This window comes from Musca domestica, unplaced genomic scaffold (genome assembly GCF_030504385.1).
Source record: "Musca domestica strain aabys unplaced genomic scaffold, Musca_domestica.polishedcontigs.V.1.1 49, whole genome shotgun sequence".
In the NCBI taxonomy this organism is placed as follows: Eukaryota; Metazoa; Arthropoda; class Insecta; order Diptera; family Muscidae; genus Musca; species Musca domestica.
Genome location: NW_026712344.1, coordinates 4,977,352 through 5,003,222, shown reverse-complemented (window position 1 = coordinate 5,003,222; position 25,871 = coordinate 4,977,352). Strand labels below are relative to the sequence as shown.

Genomic DNA, 25,871 nt, shown 5'->3' with positions numbered 1-25,871 from the left:
ATGGCTGTTGTTGTATTGGACTTTTTTACTACTTATTGCTTCCTATTTTCAAAAATCCTCTTAATTCGAAAACAAAATGTCGGATACTAAACCCAAATTGACCACTGCCCGATGCTCAACACCAAAGGAATTGGGAGGCGTGATCCCACACACTCATGCCATACCATCATACATACCTCTACCATCACCATATGGCATGGTGCCTAGCCATTCATGATTCGAGACATTAGAAGGAATGCCAAAAACGAACGAATAAGCGAACGATTTAAAAATAGCAACAACTCAAAACATTCAAATCTTCTGCAGCGTGACAATGATGTTTTGAGTGTTTCACTCAGAATATTTCGAATGAAAATTTTGAGTTTAAAACGGAAAAAAGGGAAAGAAGCAAAATAATATGGAAATGAAAACGACGACGAAGATTTTGTCACCAAATGTTGAATGAGTGCCGACGACGATAGACGACGAAGATTGGGAACAACGACGGTACGCGGCGGATAGTTTATTTTGACGACGGGAAAAATTGCTGACGGGAAAAGTGCGCGTGAAGTTTTTAAATTACTGAAAAGAAATCCAAAATAAATAAATTTGAAATTAATACTAAAAGTTTTGAAAGAAAAAATAAATTTGAAAAAAAAAGAAATATTATGACAAAATATCGCAGTACAAATTTTCAGTGTACCACAGCGGAACAAAGTGATAGTGTTGTGGCAATTAAAAAAGAACACAACAGGGAAGAGGAAGAGGAAAACGACTTCAATATCCACAAATCAATGATTCAATATCAATTCAATTCAAGAATGCAACAACAAAATGTTGTGCAGCAGCAGCAACAACAACAGCAGCAGCAACACCAACTTCATCAACATCATCGCCAACAGCAGCAACAACTTCAAAATCAACAGTATCAACCACAGCAACAACATCACCACCATCATCATCAACAACAACAACAGCAACAATTACATTCATTCTTATCCCGCCTACATAGCGCCTCGAACAATTGCGATAACCTGACAAATTCCAATAACTTGTCGCCCAACGATTGCAGTTTTCGCCATTTCAATGACACCACCAGCGAATCCCACAACCTGACACCTTCGCCCATTTTCACGGATTACGATGAAAATAGTTTAAGCTCGGAGGAGCATGTCTTGGCGCCGCTCGTCTGTGCGAATGCCCAATCGTCAAGACCCTGTCTGACCTGGGCCTGCAAGGCGTGCAAAAAGAAAAGCGTTGCAGTGGATCGGCGCAAGGCGGCTACAATGCGTGAACGTCGACGTTTGAGAAAGGTAAGCCAGGATATAGGAAAACGCATTGAAACCGGTACACATGTATATTTATTTTGGTATCGTCAAGTTGGCATTTTAAATTGGCCATCTATTGGGATGTATCTTGAATAGATTTCCACCATATTTTCTAAGAAATTGGCTTCTTTTTATACCCTCCACCATACTATGGAGGATATTAACTTTGTCATTCCGTTTGTAACTCCTCGAAATATTCATGTCAGACCCAACAAAGTATATATATTCTTGATCATGTAAAATTCTAAGACGATTTAGCCATGTCCGTCTGTCTGTCTGTGTGTCTGTCCGTCTGTCTGTCTGTTGTAATCACGCTATCTTTCGAACAAATTGAGATAGAAGGCTAAAATTTTGCGCACATATATTTTTTCCCAGTAGGCAGGTTAAGTTCGTAAATGGGCCATGTAGGTCCAAGTTATCATATAGCCCCCATATAGCGGTACCTCCCGATATTCGTATTTTAATGATTTTAGCGACATTATTCACCGGAATTATTTCAAATTTGGCATTTGAAGTTTGTAATGGATGCTACAGCCTAAGACAGAAAATTATCTGTGCAGGTCCACGTCTTTCTGTATCCCCCATATAACGGTACCCCCCGTATTCGGTATTTTGATGATTTTAGCGACATTGTTTACCGGAATCGTTTCAAATTTGGTATTTGAAGTTCGTAATGGATACTTCATGCAAAGTCAAAGAATGAGCCATGTAGGTCCACGTCTTCATATAGCCCCCATATAACAGTACCCCCCGATATTCGGTATTTTAATGATTTTAGCGACGTTATTTACAGGGATTGTTTCAAATTTCGTATGTGAAGTTCGTAATGGATACTTCAGCCCATGCCAGAAAATTGTCTGTGCAGGTCCACGTCTTCGTATAGCCCCCATATTACGGTACCCCCCATATTCGGTATTTTGACGATTTTAGCTACATTATAAACAGATTTTTCTTCAAGTTTCCCATTTAAATATTGTAATAATTTATGACAAAAGTTGCCTATGCAGGCCCACGTCGTCGTATAAGCATTCGGTATTTTTAAGATTTTAACAGAATTTTTAACGGGTTTTATTTTTTGGAAATTGCCAAATTTGTACCAAATGGTGGAGGGTATTAAAAGTTCGGCCCGGCCGAACTTACAGCTTTTTTACTTGTTATTTTTATATCCTCCGCCATAAGACTACAGAGGTTATAGATCATTTGATACGGCCAAAATGTGTCTCATCGAAATAACGGTTTTAGACCCTAGGTGTCTTTGGACCAAATCCGTTTCAGGACATTTGGAGTTGATCTAGTTTTGTCCGTCCATCCTTCTGACTGGCTGGAGTGCACGATAACTCTCGAAGGGAGTATCCGATTTGATTCAATCTTGAAACATCGTATTATTATTATAGAACTTAGATCGGGTTCGGAGTTGGACAATATCGGTCCACTCCTTCTGATACCTTCCCCACAAAAGGTAAACATTTTCAAAGAAAATAATTTGCCGTATAGAACGGGAAAGGATCATCCAATTTTTGAAATCGCAATAATTTTGTCAGTGCTAGGTGAAAATGGACAATACCGGACTGCTCTATCAAATACCTCCCCCACTAAGGGTCAATATTTGGAATAATTAAAATTCTTATAAAAAGTGCAATTGCCTTCGAGTTTCGCGCATCTCAATATTTTTACGAACATAAAATATGGTACGAAGAAGAAATATACGTCGCACACAACAGGTCAAATTTTGAGTATTTATATCTCCCATGAAATGCGAAGTAAGCATTCGATTCTCCTAAATTTCACACATCCCAGTACTTTAATTAACAAAATATCTAGTTTGAATTAGGGATATATCGGTCCACTTCTTCCAGTACTTCTCCCACAAAGGGGTTAGATTTTTATATAATTATATTTCTTATAAAATGCGAAATAAGCATCTGATTCTTTCTTAACCTTATACTAACATATATATACTATCACAAGATCTGGTGTGTAGATAATAGATATCGGTCCACCCTTTCTTGTACCTCCCTCACAAAAGGTTCACAATTTTCAAAACTTATATCTCTCGTAAATAGCGAAACAAGTCAACCATTATTTTCAAACTTGGTATGCCTTCATTTTTTTCTGAGATTTAATGTAAATATGTAATTTATAGACCAACTCCTTGTGGTACCTGCCCCAACAAATGTTCAAAATCATTATTGTTCGCAAAAAATTGGAATCAAATGTTAGATTTTCCTTAAATACTGCACATACCAAAATTTCAAAAAGACCAAGTTTGAGATAATTATTTTTGGAAAATGTAGCGAAAATCATCAAAATACCGAAAAGTGGGAGGTACCCTTATATGGGGGCTAAACGAAGGCATATATATGTATAGGACATTTTTTGGCATCGGAGTTAGTACCCATTAGATCTCCAAATTTCACACTTGAATAAATAATAGTGTGTGGCTAAAATCAGTCAAAATACTTGTCGAAAACCATCTATTCAGGCTACACATGAACAGCGACCCTAATCGCAAATTTCAAGCACTATCGCTTCGCCCTATACCAAATTGTATAAAATTCAGCACTATTTAGTACTTTTCGTACTACACATTTGCTAAACCACCTCCTTATCACAAACCACCACCAACTGGGACCCATCAGAATTTCAGCTCCAATAGCAAATTTTGTACCAATATAAAATTTTGGTATTCCAGCTCTATCCCTTCACCCAATACCCAATTTATTTGCATATAATACTTTTCGTAGAAATATCGGACGCAATTCCACACCACCGTCAAATCTCAATCACAGAAACCGTCAATAATCTAAATATCATATCTCGGTATTCTTTTTCCATTCCTTTTCCCAATATCAATATAGAAAGTATTTTCAAATCAATCTCCATATATCAACCTCAGATGCCAAGAGCGAGCTTAATATAAAATTTGAGGATTTCAGCTTTTTAATTTCTCCCATGAAAAACAGCTCCTCCTCTCTATCACAGACAACAACAGGGACCTCAGCATCAAATTTCCATTCTATCCCTTCACCGAATATCAACTGTAGTACAATTTAGTACTTCTCGTACAAATATAGAACTCATTTCCAAGTCAGTGGCAAATCTCAAAAACACAGACACTACTATAAAATTTCAGGATTTCAGCTCTATACCTTTACCAATACCAAGTATAGTGCTATTCAGTACTTTACGTACAATTATAGTACATATTTTCGAAACCATCTCCATATGTCCAGGATGTACATAAACTACGACCATAATTCCAAATTTTAGATTTCAAGCACTATCTGTTCACCCTTGGTATTGGGTGAATAGATAGTATTGTAGTATTGCACCAAATATAGTATAGTTTAGTGCACTGGTAGTACATATTTTCAAAATCACCTCTTTATCACAAACCTACTACCTACAGGAAACCCAATACAAAATTTAAAATTTCCAGCTTCATTCGTTAAACTCTAAACCAATCGTATTCAAATTTAGTACCTTTACTACAATTAGCACACTTAGTACACACTTTCCCAAACCGCCTTCTATCTTAGCCACAGACACAATCAGTGATATCTGTATTAAATTTCAGGAGTTTAGTCCTATTCCTTTATCCAATACTGATTTTCGTACCATTTGGTACTTCTCGTAAAATTATAGTACATATTTCCAAAACCACATTCCAAATCTCAATCACAGATAGCAGAAATCCCAACATCCAATTTGAGGATTCCAGCCCTATCCCTTCACCCAATATCAAATTTAGTACTTTTCGTACAATTATAGTACATATTTCCGAAACAATGTCCATATGTGCAGGCTATACATAAACAACGACCCAAATACAAAATTTCAGATATGAAACACTATCTTTTCACCCAATACCAAATTGTATCAAATGTAGTACTAGTTAGTACTTTTCGTGCACCTATAGAACAAATTACCAAAACCGCCTCTGTATCCAAACCTACTACCCAATAAAAAATTTTAAAATTTTGGCTTCATCTGTTCGCCCATCTGTTTGCCAAAAGTTCCAAGTTTTGTACCATTAAGTACAGTTAGCACACTTAGTACAAATTTCCAAAAAAAAAAAAAAAAATCGTCGTATATCAAACTTACTGTGTAGTATGTGATAGCGTCTTGTTGAAATAGTAAAATAGTAAAAAAAACAGTTAGTTCGGCCGGGCCGAACTTTGAATACCCTCCACCATTTGGAACGAATTAGAAAATTTTCAAAAAAAAAAACAGTAAAAAAAGTCCTAAAGTCGGGCGGGACCGATTTTATGATACCCTACACCACTTTGCTTATTTAGTTGAGCTTTAGTTGAGTTGATTGATTATAATTATAATTTAAAATTCAAAGGACTAAATATGCCGAAGTATTTGTATCTTTTAAATTCGGACTTGGATTGCCCATTTGGTACAAAATTAATTTGAAATTAGATAAAGATATATATGGGAGCTATATCCAAATCTAAACCGATTTCGATAAAATTTGGCAAAGATATTTCTGAGCTGTATTTGATATATTTCCCTGAATATCGTTGTTACGGAGTGCATATTACGGCTGTGGGTAATAAATATAACAAATCGGATGAACAATATATAAAGGAGCTATAGCTATATCTGAACCGTTTTCGATCAAATTTGGCATACTAGCTCCTAGACTCAATTCGGTCGTAAGTGCCAAATTCCATCCCATTTGGACAAATATTAGACGTTTGGTGGACAATAAAAGGTAAATCGGACAAAGTTATATATGGGAGCTATATCCAAATCTGAACCGATCTCGATAAAATTTAGCAAAGGTATTTCTGAGCTGCATTTGATATATTTCCCCAAACAACGGAGTGCATATTATGGCTGTGGAGGACAAAAATAACAAATCGGATGAACAATATATATGGGAGCTATAGCTATATCTGAACCGTTTTCGATCAAATTTGGCATACTTATTTTCAGGCCTAATTTGGTTGTATGTGCAAAATTCCATACTATTCGGGCTGATATTACACGTTTGGTGCACAATAAAAGGCAAATCGGACGAAGATATATGTGATAGCTATATCTAAATTTTTACCGATTATCTTCAATTTCAATAGGGTTCGTCCTTGGGCCAAACAAATGTTGTTTGCAAAGTTTCATCTCAATCGGATAATAAATGCGACCTGCATTTTGTTCACAAAAATACATGGACAGACGGACTGACATGCATAAATCAACTCAGAAAGTGATTCTATGCAGATCATCAAAAGGAGTTATGGGTGTATCTCGTTTCCTTTTGCCTGCTACAAACAAATGCACAAAGACATAATACCGTGTCCACCTTGTGGTGTAGGATATAAAAAAAAAAAATAAAATCCATTAAAAATTCTGTTAAAATCTTAAAAATACGGAATATCGGAAGGTGCCGATATATGGGGGGATAAATCTATGTCTGGGGGTAAAGTACTCACAAATAACTCCTTGTTTAGAATTTCAGACAATTCCATTTAAAAATGTGGCTAAAATCATCAAAATACCGAATATCGGGGGTATCGTTATATGGGGGCTATACGATATCGTGGACCTATATAGATAATTATTTTCCAAGGGATAAAGTACTCACAAGGAACTCCTTGTGTGGATTTTCATCATCAAAATACCGAATATCGAAAGGTGCCGTTATATGGGGGCAATACGATATCGTCTACCGATATAGCGCATCTTCGAACTTGACCTGCCTGCAGACAAAAACAGATCTGTGCAAAATTTTAGCTTCCTATCTTAATTTGTTTTGTCTGTAGCATGATCACAACAGATGGACGGATGGATAGCCGTATTATAACTTTACGCTGATCAAAAATATATATATACTTTGTTGGGTCTAAAATTATTATTTCGATGAGTTACAAATATAATGACGAACTTAATATACCCTTCATACTATGTATGGTGGAGGGTATAAAAAGTTCGATAAGCATCCACAATTCACAATTACGTTACGATTCACAGCATCTTTGAACAAGTATGGTCGAATGTTGCCACCGGCCCATGAACCACACCAAACTGTAACCTTTTCTGCATTCATTTATAGTTTTTGCTATGGTTCTCACTCCAAAATCGACAATTCTGTTTATTTACGTACCCATTGAACACCAAACGTATTTTCACACTTGATACGCTATATAAAATGTGATTTTAGTCAGCGATTTTGTCCAAACTTAGAACATCCCAAAATTTATACCGAAGTTAGATGATGTACATTAACAGGACATATACAAAATTACCTCTCCTGTAACCTTCTCCACAAACAGCCAACATTTTCAAAAACAAAATTTTCATAGAAAGCATTTAAACTGAAACTACAGAGTGGGATAAAAAAAACTGCAACAAAGTCAAACTCCATAATTTTTACAATTTTTTTTTTTTTAATTTTATCGAATGAAAGCAAAAAATATCGGAAATAGCATCAAATATTAGAATGAGTTTAGATTTGTTCGAATTGGTCACATTTGGCACGAATTATGGCCTTCAAACGGCCAATGAAACCGTCACACGCTGCCCGAATGTTGCTCTGCGGTATTTTGGCCCATTCCCGACGAAGCACTTGCTTGAGGTGATCGACACTTTTGTATTTTTTATTGCCAACCTAAACCTAAACAATTGTGGCAACCTTTAGTGCCACAATAGTCCAACGGAATGGTAGCCGGAGATTTTGGTGGCCACTTTTTATACCCTCCACCATACTATGGAGGGTATATTAACTATGTCATTCCGTTTGTAACTCCTCGAAATACTCATGTCAGACCCAACAAAGTATATATATTCTTGATCAGCGTAAAATTCTAAGTCGATTTAGCGATGTCCGTCTGTCTGTCTGTCGGTCTGTCTGTCTGTCCGTCTGTCCGTCTGTCTGTCTGTTGTAATCACGCTATCTTTCGAACGAATTGAGATACAAGGCTAAAATTTTGCACACATTGTTATTTTTACAGTAGGCAGGTTAAGTTCGTAAATGGGCCATGTAGGTCCACGTTTTCATATAGCCCCCATATAACGGTACCTCCCGATATTCGGCATTTTGATGATTTTAGCGACATTATTCACCGGAATGGTTTCAAATTTGGTGTTTGAAGTTCGAAATGGATAATACAGCCTAAGACAGAAAATTGTCTGTGCAGGTCCACGTCTTCGTATAGCCCCCATATAACGGTACCTCCCGATATTCGGTATTTCGATGATTTTAGCGACATTATTCACCGGAATAGTTTCAAATTTAGTATTTGAGGTTCGAAATAGATACTACAGCCTAAGACAGAAAATTGTCTGTGCAGGTCCAGGTCGTATAGCCCCCATATAACGGCACCTCCCTATATTCGGTATTTTGGTGATTTTAGCGTCTTTATTCACCAAAATTTTTTTTTTTTTGAGTTCATAATGGAAACTCCAGTCTGTGACAGAAAATTGTCTATGCAGGTCCAGGTCTTCGCATAGGCCCCATATACCAGTACCTCCCTATATTCGTTATTTTGACGAGTTTAGGTACAATACTCAGCGAAGTTGTTTGAAATGTCGCATTTGAAGGACGTAATGGATGCTACAGAATATCGCACAGCTCCGATATAACGGTACCTCCCTATATTCTATACTTTGATGATTTTAGCTACATTATTCGCGTTTATTTCAAGTTCCGAATTTGAATTTGGTAATGACTCATGACAAATAATGCCGGTGTGGGTCCACTTCGTATAGGCACCAGTAAAACGGTAATATTCGGTATTTTTAAAATTTTACCAAAATTTTTTCAGGATTTTATTTCTAAATTCGTTCCAATGGTGGAGGGTATTCAAAGTTCGGCCCGGCCGAACTTACTGCTTTTTAACTTGTTAATATTTGTCTATGGAATATTGCAATATGGATGTTCAGCTCACGAGCCTTTTTTGGCCACTGCGACGCAGGTTCTGATCAAGTCGCTTGTTTATTTTTGGAACCATTTCTGCTGATTTTGCCGTTTTCTTCCGTCCACTTCCTTGACATCGGGCTACGATACAAAGACAAAAAGATTTATTTACATTTTAATGCTGGAGTGCTCTAACGATAGTCACTTGTGGTTTTCCAGCCAAATATAAAGAAGAAATCACACTATCACGCTTGAATTCCATCACGAATAACATTTTTTCTGATAAATTCTCACCAAAATGCTTTTGTACGCTTGTAAACAATATAATGAGCTGTTACTGGAATAATTTTAACAGCTGTTGGAAGAGTGGCTGCGAAATGACAGCAATCTGAAGTTGGTTGCAATATTTTCATCTCACCCTGTATAATTAACTCTCCTGGTACCTTCTCCATAATGAGTCAACATTTTCAAAAATAAAATTTCATAGAAAGCATTTAAATTGAAACTACATAGCAATATAAGCCCACTCTTAGAGGCGGCTGTTAACAACAGTAGTTAACCTTTAGTTCGTTCCGCCATAAATCCACGTTTTTGCCTGAATTATCTCACACTTAAAGGCATTGATAGAAAACTTTTTTATAGAAATTCTGAAGATGGCTGCCTCATTTAATTCGAATTTAATTTTCCAATTTACATTTTATTACCTTTTAATTGTTAATGTTTTTTTAATTTGAAAATAAATTTTTATATGGCCGTAAAATTAATTTTATTTTCCAAAGTTTTTGTAGATGTTCTCCAAAATGTTATCGTTTTTTCTTTTCCTGGGGAAAATTTGTGTTGCAAGACATAGGAAATACACACATGTAACACAATCTGAAACTGGGAATTTTCTAGTGCTATTAATTTGTATTTACATAAAAATATAGGTACATGTGTAAAATCTATTTTGAAATGGAAAGTGGATGACAATTTCTCTGGCAATGTGTTTTCCCAGTCTTTTTATTGTTGTTATTTTTTATTGGTGTGGCGTAGAATTTTTGTGTGGTCCTTCCAGCATTTTATGATTGCTTTCCAAATCTCCAACTTGGGGTTAGCACAAGATTTACATTGTGACATGCAGACTTAATAGCAGATTGTTGAATGTTACGACTTGCAACAATTTTAACGATTCGTCTGATGATCTTTTTTGCAGATCATAAAAATTAATTTATGGTTTTGATGTTCTGGTTTTCTTGCAATAGCGGCTGAGCATCCTCATTTCCATAGACTTGGCCATTTTTTACGGATCTTTATGTCTTAATTTGTTGTCGATGCTAATCATTCGTGACATTTATGTTATTTGACATGAAATAACTTTTTATGTTTTTTTACAAATTGGGCGAATGGGAGAACAAATGCTTGTTTCACAAATTGTGTTTATTTAATTATGATCGATTAATCTACAGGGTGAGATGAAAAAACCGCAACCAACTACAGACGGCTGTTATTTCTCAGCCATTCATCCGACAGCTGTTAAAATTATAAAATTATTCCAGTGACAGCTCATTATATTGTTTACAAGCGTACAAAAGCTTTTTGGTGAGAATTTTCCAAAAAAAAAGTTATTCGTGATCGAATTCAAGCGTAATAGTGTGATTTCTTTATATTTGGCTGGAAAACCACAAGTGGCTACCGTTAGAGCACTCCAGCTTTAAAATATGAATAAATCTTTGATGTCTATGTATCTTAGTACAAGGAAGTGGAAGGAAGAAAATAGCAACATCAGCAGAAATGGTTCGAAAAGTAAACCAGTAAAGAAAGTCTTAAAGTAGGGCGGGGCCGACTTTATGATACCCTACACCACTTTGCTTATTTAGTAGAGCTCCACGTAACAATTAAAAGTTTTATGGTAGAATTCAATCATACACGCTATGATTATAATCATAATTTAAAGTTCAAAGGACTAAATATGCCGAAGTATATGTATCTTTAAAATTCGGAATTGTATTGCCCATTTGGTGCACAATTAATTTGAAATCGGATAAAAATATATATGGGAGCTATATCCAAATCTGAGCTGAATTTGATACATTTCCCTGAATATCGTTGTTACGGAGTGCATATTACGGTTGTGGGTGACAAATATAACAAATCGGATGAATAATATACATGGAAGCTATAGCTATATCTGAACCGATCTTCACCAAATTTGACATACTAGCTTCTAGACTCAATTCGGTCGTAAGTGCCAAATTCCGTCCGACAAATATTAGACGTTTGGTGCACAATCAAAGGTAAATCGGACGAAGTTATATATGGGAGCTATATCCAAATCTGAACCGATCTCGATAAAATTTAGCAAATGTATTTCTGAGCTGTATTTAATATATTTCCCCAAATATTGTTGTTGCAGAGTGCATATTACGGCTGCGGAGGGCAAAAATAACAAATCGGATGAACAATATATATGGGAGCTATAGCTATATCAGAACCGATTTCGATCAAATTAGGCATACTTATTTTCAGGCCTAATTTGGGTGTATATGGAAAATTCCATACAAATGAGGCTGATGTTACACATTTGGTGCACAATAAAAGGCAAATCGGACGAAGATATATATGGGAGCTATTATCTAAATTTTTTATCTCCAATTTCAATAGGGTTCGTCCTTGGACCAAACAAATGATTTGTATAAAATTTCATCTGGATCGGGCAATAAATGTGACCTGGACTTTGTTTACAAAAATACATGGACAGACGGACGGACGGACATGCATAAATCGACTCAGAATGTGATTCTATGCAGATCATCAAAAGGAATATGGGTCTGTCTCGTTTCCTTTTGCCTGTTACAAACAAATGCACAAAGACATAATACCCTGACCACCTTGTGGTGTAGGGTATAAAAAGCGACTTGATCGAAACCCGCGTCGCAGTGGCCGAAAAATGGCTCGTGAGCTGAACATATCGCAATATTCCATTGGGCAAATATTGAAAAATGAGCTCGGGATAAAGCCATTGAAATTCCAAAAAGTGCAAGAACTTACACCTCAACAAAAGAAAATAGACTCAGAAGAGCTAAAGAGTTGCTTCGCTTGGCCGAAAGTGGTGAACTGCCGAATTTGGTTTTCTTCGATGAGAAGACATTCGTTGTCCAGCAGTTACAAAATATACAAAATGATCGTGTTTACTTGCCAAAGAGGTAAGCGGAAAATGTGCACCTTCGGTTGGCCACCAGAACTCAAGCGCCGGCCATGGTGATGGTGTGGGTCGCCATAACAGCCGATTGTCGCTCTCCGCTCGTATTAATCGATCAGAATAAATGCCGAATATTATCGCGAAAATATTCTGGAGGGTGTATTAAAGCCTTGGGTAGCCAAACATTTTGGCCGCAGACCTTGGACATTCCAACAGGACTCAGCACCATCGCACTCAGCATGCGCCACCCAAGAATGGTTACAAAATGAGGTTTCTCGCTTCATTTCCAGCGCAAAATGGCCACCAAAATCTCCGGATACCAATCCCTTGGACTATTGTGTCTGGAGTAATTTGGAATGCTAGGTTGGGACTAAAAATACCAAAGTGTCGATCACCTCAATCAAGCGCTTCGTTGGGAATGGGCCAAAATACCGCAGAGCAACATTCGGGCAGCGTGTGACGGTTTCATTGACCGTTTGAAGGCCATAATTCGTGCCAAAGGCCACCAATTCGAAATGTGATGTTTTTTCCGACATTTTTTGCTTTCGTTCAATAAAATTAAAAAAAACAAATGTAAAAATTATGGCGTTTGACTTTGTTGCTGTTTTTTTTATCTCACCCTGAATATATGAACTAGCAAGTACCCTCCACTTTATCAGCGAAAAGTCTACATTTAAATTTTATATTCGCTCCAAAAGTTCGTTTTGGGCCTTTTTAGTACTCAAATCCTTAATTTGTTCAGTTTGACAGAATTTTTTAATCAAGACTTTATACATCGTACTACATTCTTAGACCTCCAAGGTTTTATAGTTTTTCCTTTTTCAGAAAGAATAATAGAAAAATGTTTACCTTTTACACCAAAAAGTCTTCAAAATCTCTCGTTATGGGAATTACCGAGAAGGATAATAGTAAATGCACTGCACAATGGACCTACATCTAATTTTTCCGTTTAAAATTTTTTCAACGTCTCCATATGAAAACCATAGATACCAAGAGTGACCTCATTATCAAATTTCAGGACTTCGGCTCTGTAATTTATCCGATTACCAAATTAAGTACAATTTTAGTACGCAGCTCCAGCTCCTTTCTCAACCACAGACACCAACAGTGATATCCATATCAAATTTCAGGATTCCAGTTCTATATCTTCGCTCAATATCAAATTTAGCATTATTTAGTTTTGGTCGTACAACTATAGTACATATTTACAAAACAATCTCCATATCACAATCCTAGATACCAAAAGGGATCTCAATATCAAATTTCGCAATTCCTGTTCTATCCCTTCACCCAATTCACATTTCCAAAACCACTTCCAAACCGTTAGCATAGACACGAAGAGTGACATCTATATCAAATTTGAGGACTCCAGCTATGTACATTCACTAAATATCAAATTTGGTATCATTTAGTATGCATTTCTAAAACCACCTTCAACACCACCTTTCAAAACCACTTCAACAGAGACCTCAAAATTAATCATCGGGATTCCAGCTCTTATCCTTTACCCAACACCGAATATAGTACAATTTTGTACTTTTCGTACAAATATAGGACGCATTTCCAAACCATTGCCAAATTTCAAACACAGATACCATCAGTAATCTAAACATCAAATTTCAAGATTTCAGCTCTATACCAAATATAGTACCCTTCAGCACTTTTCGTACAATTATGGTACATATTTCCGAAACCATCTCCAAATCTTAACCTCATATAATTCATGAAATGCATACCAAATTTCAGGATTCCAGTTCTATCCCTTCATCCAATACCAAATTTAGTACTTTTCGTACAATTATAGTACACATTTCCAAAACCACCGCTATATCTCAATTTCCAGATACCAACAGAGACCTCAATACATACATATCAAATTTGAGGATTCCACACCCATACCTTCACCCAACACTGAATTTAGTACCATTTAGTACTTTTTGTAAAAATATAGGACGCATTTTCAAACTACTGCCAAATCTCAAACACAAATACCATCGATAATCTAAATATAAAATTTCAGCATTTCAGCTCTATTGTAGTACACATTTACAAAATCACCTCTTTATCCCAAACCTACTATCAACAGAGACCCCAATACAAAATGCCGAAATTTCAGCTTCATACGTTCACCGTAAACCAAAGTGTTCCAACATTTAGTACCATTTCATTTTACAGACTTAGTACACATTTCCAAAACCACCTTCTTGATATATGAAAGTGATTTACTTTCCAAACTTGATTCTGATAACAAATTTCAAACTCAACCTACTGCCAAATCTCAAACACAAATACCATCGATAATCTAAATATAAAATTTCAGAATTTTAGCTCTATTGTAGTACACATTTACAAAATCACCTCTTTATCCCAAACCTACTATCAACAGAGACCCCAATACAAAATTCCGAAATTTCAGCTTCATACGTTCACCGTAAACCAAAGTGTTCCAACATTTAGTACCATTGCAGTTCACAGACTTAGTACACATTTCCAAAACCATCTTCTTGATATATGAAAGTGATTTACTTTCCAAACTTGATTCTGATAACAAATTTCAAACCTTTTTTGCTATATCCGTCTACATAATACCAAACCGTAGCATTTTCGAAGTTTAGTAGAATTTTAGAACTTTTGGTATTATTAAAGTTCGAATTTTCAAAAACCCTTTGGTCATCTATCCTGCACTCTATCAGTGACCCTCATTCCAATTTTCAGAATTCCAGCTCCTTCCAATACAAACTTTCAATTTTAAGTACATTTTAGTACTTTTCGTATCATTTTAGTACGATTTTCCAAAAACTTCATCAAATCCATAATGTCTAGCCTATATAACAATTATATTCGGTAATCAAATAAAATCAAGAAATAGGGATTTGGATATAGTTCCCAAATATTTCTTCGCCCTATTTCTCGTTTACTTTGCACCAAATCTGTAATATCATCCTAGAAGCAGGTATTTTAAATTTGATGAATATCGGCTCAAATATAGCAATAGCTCCGATCACCGACGTAGCAAGGGTATGCTAAATTTGTAGATATTTTTAGGAAATATTACATGAAAATTTCATTTCTTGTCGGTTGGAAAGTTTGGATAAAAAAACAATTAAAAAAGCTGAAGGTTCGCCAGGGCCGATCTTTGAATACCCTCCACCATTTGGAAAGAATTTGGCAATTAAAAAAAAAATCCGTTAAAAATTCTGTTGAAATCTTTAAAATACCGAATGTAGCCGTTATATTAGGTTCTACGACGTGGACCTGCATGGGCAACTTTTGCCATAAGCCATTACAATATTCAAATTCGACACTTGAAAAAAAATTCGGTGAATAATGTCGCTAAAATCATCAAAATACCGAATATAGGGTTATATGGGGCCTATACGAAGACGTTGACCGGCACAGACAATTTTCTGTCATAGGCTGTAGTATCCATTACGAAGTTCAAATACCAAATTTGAAACAATTACGGTGAATAATGTCGCTTAAATCACCAAAACACCGAAAATAGGAGGTACCATTATATGGGCGCTATACCAAAACGAGGACCTACAGGGTGAGATAAAAAACTGCGCGTGATGAGTGCGATGGTGCTGCTCCCGTTAGAATATCCAAGTTCTGCGGCCAAATTTTTTGCGTGCCAAAGGCTTCAATATACCCTCCAGAATATTTTCGCGATAATATTCGGCATTTATCTGATGCCACGTTCGATTAATACGAGCGAAGAGCGACCCTCGGCTGTTATGGCGGCCCACACCATCACCATGGCCGGCGTTTGAGTTCTGGTGGCCAACCGAAGATGCACATTTCCTGTTGACCTCTTTGGCAAGTAAACACGATCATATTGTTTTGTTATAAACTGCTGGACAACGAAGGTTTTCTCATCGGTGAAAACCAAATTCGGCAGTTCACCACTTTCAGCCAAGCGAAACAACTCTTTTAAGTATATTTTCTTTCTGTTGTGGTGTAAGTTCTTACACTTTTTGGAATTTCAATGGCTCTATCCCGAGCTCATTTTTCAATATTGTGATATGTTCAGCTCACAATATATTTTTCTGCCACTGCGATGCGGGTTTCGATCGAGTCGCTTCTTTACTTTTCGAACCATTTCAGCTGATGTTGTTGTTTTCCTCCGTCCATTTCCTTGAAATTTAAATGCTGAAGTGCTCTAACGATAGCCACTTGTGGTTTCCAGCCAAATACAAAGGAATCACACTATCACGCTTAAATTCCATCACGAATAACTTTTTTTCTGAAAAATTCTCACCAAAATGCTTTTGTACACTTGTAAACAATATAATGAGCTGTCACTGGAATAATTTTAACAGCTGTCGGACGAGTGTTTTTTCATCTCACCTGTACATGACCCATTTTCAATACCAAAAGTTCTGCAGGCATTGTATACATTTGAGTTAAATTTTATCAAGCTACTTCAATTCGTTCGGAAGCTAGAGTGATTTCATACGACATAGAATTTTATGCTGATCAAGGATATAAATACTTTGTGGGGTCTAAAATATATATTTCGAGGTGTTACAAACCGAATGACAAACTTAATATACCCTCCATACTAGTATGGTTGAGGGTATAAAAAACTTACCGGAATCTATTAATGAAACACTTTTCTCGTTTCTACAGACCATCTTTATAAAAGTACACTATTAAATTTAGTTCTATCTAAACAAGTAAAAAAGTATCGGTCGGCTTTGCCGACAGATGTATACCCTCAGCCCTCTTCACCCTCTATGGAGTGGGTTTTTAAAGAATGGGTCAATATTGTCAATTTCGTATCGGACCTACATAAATATGATATAAATATTATTACAGCAGATGGATATAGCAATTTTAAAGAATCACTGAGTTGTTTCCCAATTTATGACAGATAAAAATATTGAAAAATATGTCTCTTTGTGGGTGAGGTACCAGAAGGTGTTCGCAGATATATAGGATCATCTTCAAAACAGATCTGGTGTTAGCAAAAATAATTTGTATGTGTGAAATTTGAAAAGAGTTGAATCCTTATTTCGCTTTCTTTGAGCGTTATGTTTTTCAAAATTAGATTATTGCTTCCTTTCTGTGCAGAAAATATATATCTCAAATTTTCGACCATTTGTGGGGGAGGTACCATAAGATGTGGACCGATATACTTCATCTTAACACCAGAGCTTGGGTTAATATAAATATTGGGATGCGCGCCATTCGAAGACAATCGGACTCATACATCACATTTTATGAGAGTTGTAATTATTCAAAATTTTGACCATTTGTGGGGGAGGTACTTGAAGGAGTGAACCGATATTGGCCATTTTTACACCTAACGTAGAACTGATGCAAATATAAGGATTTGCAAAGTGAGAGCAAAATCGGACTATAATTTCTCTTTTTGTGCAAAAAATATATTTTTTGCAAATTTCGACCTTTTGTGGGGGAGGTACCAGAAGGAGTGGACCGATATATTCCATCTTAATATCAGATCTTGGGTTAATATAAATATTGGGATGTGTGAAATTTCAAGACAATCAGACTCTAACATCACATTTTATGAGAGTTGTGATTATTTAAAGTTTTGACCCTTTGTGGGGGAGGTACCAGAAGGAGTGAACCGATATTCTCCATTTTCGCACCAGACCTAGCAATGATGCAAATATTAGGATTTGCAAAGTAGCAGAATAATCGAATTATTCTTTCTCTTTCTGTGCCAAAAAAAATATTTTTTTTTTTTTGAAAATTTCGACCTTTTGTGGGGGAGGTACCAGAAGGAGTGGACCGATATATTCCATCTTAAAACCAGACCTTGGGTTAATATAAATATTGGGATGTGTAAAATTTTAAGACAATCGGACACTTACATCACATTTTAAGAGAGTTGTAATTATTCAAAATTTTTACCATATGTGGGGGAGGTACTTGATGGAGTGGGCCGATATTTTCCATTTTCACACCCGACCTCACACTGACGCAAATATTAAGGTTTGCAAAGTTGGAGCAAAATCGGACTATAATTTCTCATTCTGTGCAAAAATTAAATTTTTTGAAAATTTCGAACTTTTGTGGGGGAGGTACCAGAAGGAGTGGACCGATATTGCCCATCTCCGAACTCGATCTAAGTTTGACAAAAATATTACGATGTACCAAGTTTGGACCAAATTGGATACTCCCTTCGAGAGTTATCGTGCGCACCAACCAGCCAGACAGACAGACAGACGGACGGACGGACGGACGGACGGACGGACATCGCCAGATCGACTCCAAATGTTCTGAAACGGATTTGGTCCAAAGAGACCTAGGGTCTAAAACCGTTATTTCGACTAGGCACGTTTTGGCCGTATCAAATGATATATACCCTCTGTAGCCATATGGCTGAGGGTATAAAAACTGTTACATTCGCCCTGCATTTTCCGTCCCTGACGTCAACAGAAGATATCTTAAGCATCACTGCAAATACATACTTAGCCCACAATATATTTAATGTTGCCGTAATTTATCACTCACGCCGTGGTGTTCCTTGCTTTTGGACTTCTGCAAGAGAAGAATAAAATTTATTAGAATTTTTATTAATTGTCTGTAATTTTTTTCGCAAAATTATTTTAGAACCACAATCGCAACGAGATGAGTTTGCAATGTTTCGCAGTAGCTGTTTTTGATTTGCTAATGCCTTTTTCTTTGTATTTGCAGGTTAATGAGGCTTTTGAATTGTTGAAAAGACGTACATCTTCAAATCCGAATCAACGGCTGCCGAAAGTTGAAATACTGCGCAATGCTATTGAGTATATCGAAAGTCTAGAGGATTTGTTGCAGGTGAGTTGCATGAGATCGGCACTGGCTGGGTGGAAGACTGAAACGATAGCCTCAAAAGTTAAGAAATAAAAAAATATTGACATTTTTTTGTTTTTTGATCTTAGGAATCGTCGCCAATTCGTTCAATGGATAATATAACGGATTCAATAAGTGGGAAATCCTGCCATCAGGACTACTTGGTAAGTTAATTATAAACCAGTAAAGAAAGTTTTAAAGTCGGGCGGGGCCGACTTTATGATACCCTACACCACTTTGCTAATTTAGTAGAGCTCCATATAACAATTAAAAGTTTTTATGGGAGAATTCAATCATACGCGCTATGATTATAATTATAATTTCAAGTTCAAAGGACTAAATATGCCGAAGCATTTGTATCTTTTAAATTCGGAATTGTATTGCCCATTTGGCGCACAATTAATTTGAAATCGGAAATCATATATTTCCCTGAATATCGTTGTTACGGAATGCATATTACGGCTGTGGGTAACAAATATAACAAATCGGATGAATAATATATATGAGAGCTATAGCTATATCTGACCCGATCTTCAAAATTTCAAATTTGACATACTAGCTTCTAGACTTTATTCGGTCGTAAGTGCCAAATTCCATCCCATTTGGGCAAATATTAGACCTTTGGTGCACAATAACAGGCAAATCGGACGATGTTATATACGGGAGCTATATCCAAATCTGAACCGATCTAGATAAAATTTAGCAAAAGTATTTCTGAGCTGTATTTGATATATTTCCCTGAATATCGTTGTTACGGAGTGCATATTACGGCTGTGAGTAACAAATATAAAAAATCGAATGAATAATATATATGGAAGCTATAGCTATATCTGAACCGATCTTCACCAAATTTGATATACTAGCTTCTAGACTCAATTCGGTCGTGTGTGCCAAATTCCATCCCATTTGGACAAATATTAGACGTTTGGTGCACAATAAAAGGTAAATCGAATTTATATATGGGAGCTATATCCAAATCTGAACCGATCTCGATAAAATTTAGCAAATGTATTTCTGAGCTGTATTTGATATATTTCCCCAAATATTGTTGTTGCAGAGTGCATATTACGGCGGCGGTGGACAAAAATAACAAATCGGATGAACAATATATATGGGAGCTATAGCTATATCTGAACCGATTTCGATCAAATTTGGCATACATATTTTCAGGCCTAATTTGGGTGCATATGCAAAATTCCATACAATTCGGGCTGATATTACACGTTTGGTGCACAATAAAAGGCAAATCGGACGAAGATTTATATGGGAGCTATATCAAAATTTTGACCGATTATCTCCAATTTCAATAGGGTTCGTCCTTGGGCCAAACAAAAGATCTTTGCAAAATTTCATCTGGATCGGGCAATAAATGCGACCTGTATTTTGTTTACAAAAATACATGGACAGACGGACGGACGGACGGACGGACGGACATGCATAAATCGACTCAGAATGTGATCCTATGCAGATCATCAAAAGGAACTATGGGTCTATCTCGTTTCCTTTCCTGCCTGTTACAAACAAATGCACAAAGACATAATATCCTGACCACCTTGTGGTGTAGGGTATAATTACATGCAATTTAAACCGTTTTAAAAGATGCTGACCCTTAATTTTGGTAGATATTGCGACAAGTTCCAAAGGAATTATGAGAAGAATTATTTAACAGCAGCGGAATCTGATCCAAAACAAGAGCATTCCTAGATCACACAGGTGTCAGACAGAAATGCCTCAAGTCATTTAAATAATAAAATGGAAACGTTTTAGTTTCACCCTTATAAGCAATTGCCTCTTTCAGTATTTTGAATGCGGATTTTTATATGTTTAGAGTTTTTTTTTAAACAATTGTACTTTTTTTGCTTTGGTAAGGAGAAACAAGGGCTGGAGACGCAAGATAAAATATTCTTAGGGGAAATTTGTTGACACTTTAGAAAGAGAAGCGAAAAAAAAAATTGTTTTAATGTCAAAGCTATAAATCATGAATATGCTTTCAGTACGATTGACGTTCTATACACATACATTCGCCTTCTGTTGGCCCCAAAGACAAAATAAAAAAAAACAGGAACAACAACAGCATTTGTTTTTGGAGACAAATATTAATGCTAATGGAAATTGAAATGGACATGTTTGAAAGAAAAGAGGGGAATACTGCTAATCATCTTTTCATTGTAAGCTTAAATGCTATCAAGTATGCAGTTAAAGCTTCTGTAATCCAAAGAATAATCAAGGAGATATGCCCAATAGCTTTTAATCTTTTCTAAAATATTTCTGTAACACATCGAGTTCTGTTCAAAGATTTTTCTTTAATTTTCCTCCTTTTTGGTTTATGCCATATGCACAAATACAGTAAGGTGTAGATAATTGTAACACCCACTTACCATTTCCACTACACGTTGAATAAGGACAAAATTGAACTGAAGCTGAATATTTTGCACCAGGGTTATTCTTGGTGCGTAGGCGTGTGATTAGGCTGGGTTTTTGGAAGTACGTAATAAAATTCGTACGAAAAGTACTAAAATGTGCTAAAAATTCTGTACCTTATATTGGACCCTGGACATTGTCCAATGTAAGATACAGAATTTTTAGCACATTTTAGTACTTTTCGTAGATGTAGATGTAGGAAATACGAACTTTAAACTTACGAAAAGTTCTAAAATGGAACCATTTGGCATTATATGAATCGATAGAGCTTAACACTTGATTTTAGCTATGGAATCAAGGTAAGTTTGATATATGAAGACGATTTCGGAAATGTGTACTAAGTGGGTGAATTACGCTAAAGTCTTAAAATCTGATACTTACAGGGTGAGATAAAAAAAAACAGCATCAAAGTCAAAAGCCATAATTTTTACATTTTATTGAATGAAAGCAAAAAATGTCGGAAATAGCATCAAATTTTAGAATAAGTTTAGATTTGTTCGAATTGGTCACCTTTGGCACAAATTATGGCCTTCACACGTCACACGCTGCTCGAATGTTGCTCTGCGGTATTTTGGTCCATTCCCGACGAAGCGCATGCTTGAGGTGATCGACAATTTGGTATTTTTTAGTGCCAAACTTGTTTTCCAAATTACTCCAGACACAATAGTCCAACGGATTGGTATCCGGATATTTTGGTGGTCATTGTGCGCTGAAAATGAAGTGAGGAACCACATATTGATCGACCACCATTCTTGGGTGGCGCATGCTGAGTGCTATGGTGCTGAGTCCTGTTGGAATGTCCAAGGTCTGCGGTCAAAATATTTGCGTGGCTAAAGCTATAATACACCCCCCAGAATATTTTCGCGATAATATTCGGCATTAGTTCTGATGTCACGGTCGATTAATACGAGCGGAGAGCGAATATCGGCTGTTATGGCGGCCCACACCATCACCATGGCCGGCTCATGAGTTCTGGTGGCCAACCGAAGGTGCACATTTTCAGCTGACCTCTTTGGCAAGTAAACACGATCATTTTTTTTTTGTTTACAAACTGTTGGACAGCGTATCATTTTTTTTTTTTTTTTTTTTTTTTTGGAAAAAAAAAAACAAAAAAATTTTGCTCTGTTGATCCTAGAAAAAAAATTGTCATTAAGTCCTTGAAAATTAAATTTTTATAAATTATTATAGGTCCTTGAAAATTGATTTTATGTAAATTCATGATAATAGGTCCTTGAAAATTGAATTTTAAAATGAGTTTTAAAAATCAACGATTATAGGTCCTTGAAAATTGGATTTTAAAAAATTCACGATTATAGGTCCTTGAAAATTGAATTTTAAAATGAGTTTTAAAAATCAACGATTATAGGTCCTTGAAAATTGAATTTAGAAAAATTCACGATTATAGGTCCTTAAAAATTGAAATTTATGAAATCGACGATAGGTCCTTGAAAATTGAATTTTAAAAAAATTCCGATTATAGGTCCTTGCAAATTGAATTTTATGAAATCTACGATAGGTCCTTGAAAATTGAATTTTAAAAAATTCTCGATTAAAGGTCCTTAAAATTGAATTCAAAACAAGTAAAACAGCTGTAATTTCGGCCAGGTGGAACTTTAAATACCCTCCACCATTTGGAACAAATTTGGCAACTTTCAAAAAAAAAATAAATAAAATAAGATCCGTTATAAATTCTGTTCTGCTAAAATCATCAAAATACCGAAAAAAGGTATGTACCATTATATGGGGGCTATACGAAGTCGTGGATCTGCAGACAATCTTCTGTCATAGGTATCCATTACGAACTTAAAAAATATAAAACAATTCCGGTGAATAATGTAGCTAATATGATCAAAATACCGAATATCGGGAGGTACATTTATATGGGAGCTCTACGAAGACGTGAACCTGCATAGACAATCTTCTGTCTTAGACTGTATTATCCACTACGAACTGGAAATATAAAATTTGAAACAATTCCGGTGAATAATGTAGCTAAAATTATCAAAATACTGAATGTCGAGAGGTTCCCTTTAAGTGGGGGCTATACGAAGACGTGAACCTGCACAGACAATTTTCTGTCTTAGGCTGTAGTATCCATTACGAACTGGAAATACAAAATTTGAAACAATTCCAGTGAATAATGTAGCTAAAATGATCAAAATACCGAATATCGGGAGGTACCTTTATTTGGGGGCTATACGAAGACGTGAACCTGCATAGACAATCTTCTGTCTTAGGCTGTAGTATTCATTTACGAACTGGAAATATAACATTTAAAACAATTCCGGTGAATAATGTAGCTAAAATTATCAAAATACCGAATATCGAGAGGTACCTTTATATGGGGGCTATACGAAGACGTGAATCTGCATAGACAATCTTCTGTCTTAGGCTGTAGTATCCATTACTAATATCAAATACCAAATTTGAAATAATTCCGATGAATAATGTCGCTAAAATCTACAAAATACCGAATATCGGGAGGTACCGTTATATGGGAGCTATACCAAAACGTGGACCTACATGGCCCATCTTCAATACCAAAAGTTCTGCAGACATAATATACATTTGAGTAAAATTTTATCAACCTACTTCATTTCGTTCAGAAGCTAGGGTGATTTCCACAAACTGACAGACGGACGGACATCGCTAAATCGACGTAGAATTTTATGCTAATCAAGGATATGTATACTTTGTGGGGTCTAAAATGTATATTTCGAGGTGTTACAAATGGAATGACAAACTTAATATTCCCTCCATACTATGGTGGAAATCCACGATTATAGGTCCTTGAAAATTGAATTTTTATAAATCTGCAATTGTAGATCCATGAAAAAAAAAATATTTAAAATAATACTTGACATTTTTTTCTACATTTATATTATTGTTGGTTCTTCGCAAAACGCATTCTGAAAAATTGCGTTTAACAAAAATGTTAACCTTTAACATTTATCCGGAAACAACTGTACGACATTCCATACCTTATTGTCTCGTTTTTAGTGAGGTATCATAATTTGAAAATTTATTCCAAATATTCTTCTAATAAAAAAGAAATACGACAGTGTGATTATTTTTGATTTGTATTTCAAATTTATTGTTATTGGATATTTTTGAATGTATTTCTATTGTTGTTCTTGTTCTTATTGTTGTTGGTGGTGCTAGCAGCGCTGTGCTTGCTCCCGCTGTTGTCATCGGTGATTATTCAAGTATTTGGTGTTAAATTGGCCATAAAGACAAAGGGGAGAGAGAGAATATCACACATTGAGAATGTCAGATGTATGATTAGCTACCTATCAGTCGGAATATTTTGTCGTACGGTTCATATGTATGGACGGCTTAATGGCACAAGGGGAATGGTATTTTCTTATCAAAATGTTACATTTCTATACAAGAATATCTAAACGATATAAAGCATATCATAATAGTGTCCATATTTTTGAATGAAATCACTTTTAGAAGCCGAGAATTTAGGAGGCAAGGTCTGGCATTCTGTGTGATTTAACTCAACTGATTTCAACATTAATTACAGACATGATTAGATCAAAACAATTTAAAAAGCTGTAAGTTCGGCTGGGCCGAGGTAACATTTGTCATAAGCCATTACAATATTCAAATGCGAAACTTAAAAAAATCGGTTGTAATGTCGATAAAATCAAAATACCGAACATCGGGAGGTATAGATGCTATACGAAGACGTGGACCTACACAGACAATTTTCTGTCATAGGCTGTATTATCCACTACGAACTTCATATACCAAATTTAAAACAATTCTGGTAAAAAAATGTCCATAAAATCATTAAAATACCGAATATCGGGAGGTACCGTTATATGGGGGCTCTACGAAGACGTGGACCTGCACAGGAAATTTTCTGTCTTAGGCTGTAGTATCCATTACGAACTTTAAATACCAAATTTGAAACAATTCCGGTGAAGAAATTCGTTAAAATCATCAAAATACCGAATATCGGGAGGTACCGTTATATGGGGGCTATACGAAGACGTGGACCTGCACAGACAATTTTCTGTCATAGGCTGTATTATCCACTACGAACTTCAAATACCAAATTTGAAATTATTCCGGTGAAAAAATGTCCATAAAATCACTAAAATACCGAATATTGGGAGGTACCAATATATGGGGGCTATACGAAGACGTGGACCTGCACAGATAATGTTCTGTCTTAGGCTGTAGTATCCATTACGAACTTTAAATACCAAATTTGAAACAATTCCGGTGAATAAATTCGCTAAAATCATCAAAATACCGAATATCGGGAGGTACCAATATATGG

General features: G+C 35.9%; 1 protein-coding gene across 1 annotated transcript; it reads left to right on the top strand.

Moving 5' to 3' along the window:
* The first annotated feature begins 120 nt into the window (after positions 1-120).
* LOC101893955 (myogenic-determination protein) lies at positions 121-19,329 on the top strand. Its single transcript, XM_059127939.1, has 3 exons — positions 121-1,292; positions 19,019-19,141; positions 19,246-19,329. The coding sequence occupies exons 1-3, from the start codon at positions 648-650 to the stop codon at positions 19,327-19,329; spliced, it is 852 nt and encodes a 283-aa protein (XP_058983922.1). The 5' UTR covers positions 121-647.
* The last annotated feature ends 6,542 nt before the right edge of the window (positions 19,330-25,871 follow it).

Coding starts and splice junctions, on each gene's coding strand:
- LOC101893955 (XM_059127939.1), top strand. CDS start 648: ATGACAAAATATCGCAGTACAAATTTTCAGTGTACCACAGCGGAACAA. Junction 1,293..19,018: donor AACGTCGACGTTTGAGAAAG/GTAAGCCAGGAT, acceptor TTGTATTTGCAG/GTTAATGAGGCTTTTGAATT. Junction 19,142..19,245: donor GTCTAGAGGATTTGTTGCAG/GTGAGTTGCATG, acceptor TTTTGATCTTAG/GAATCGTCGCCAATTCGTTC.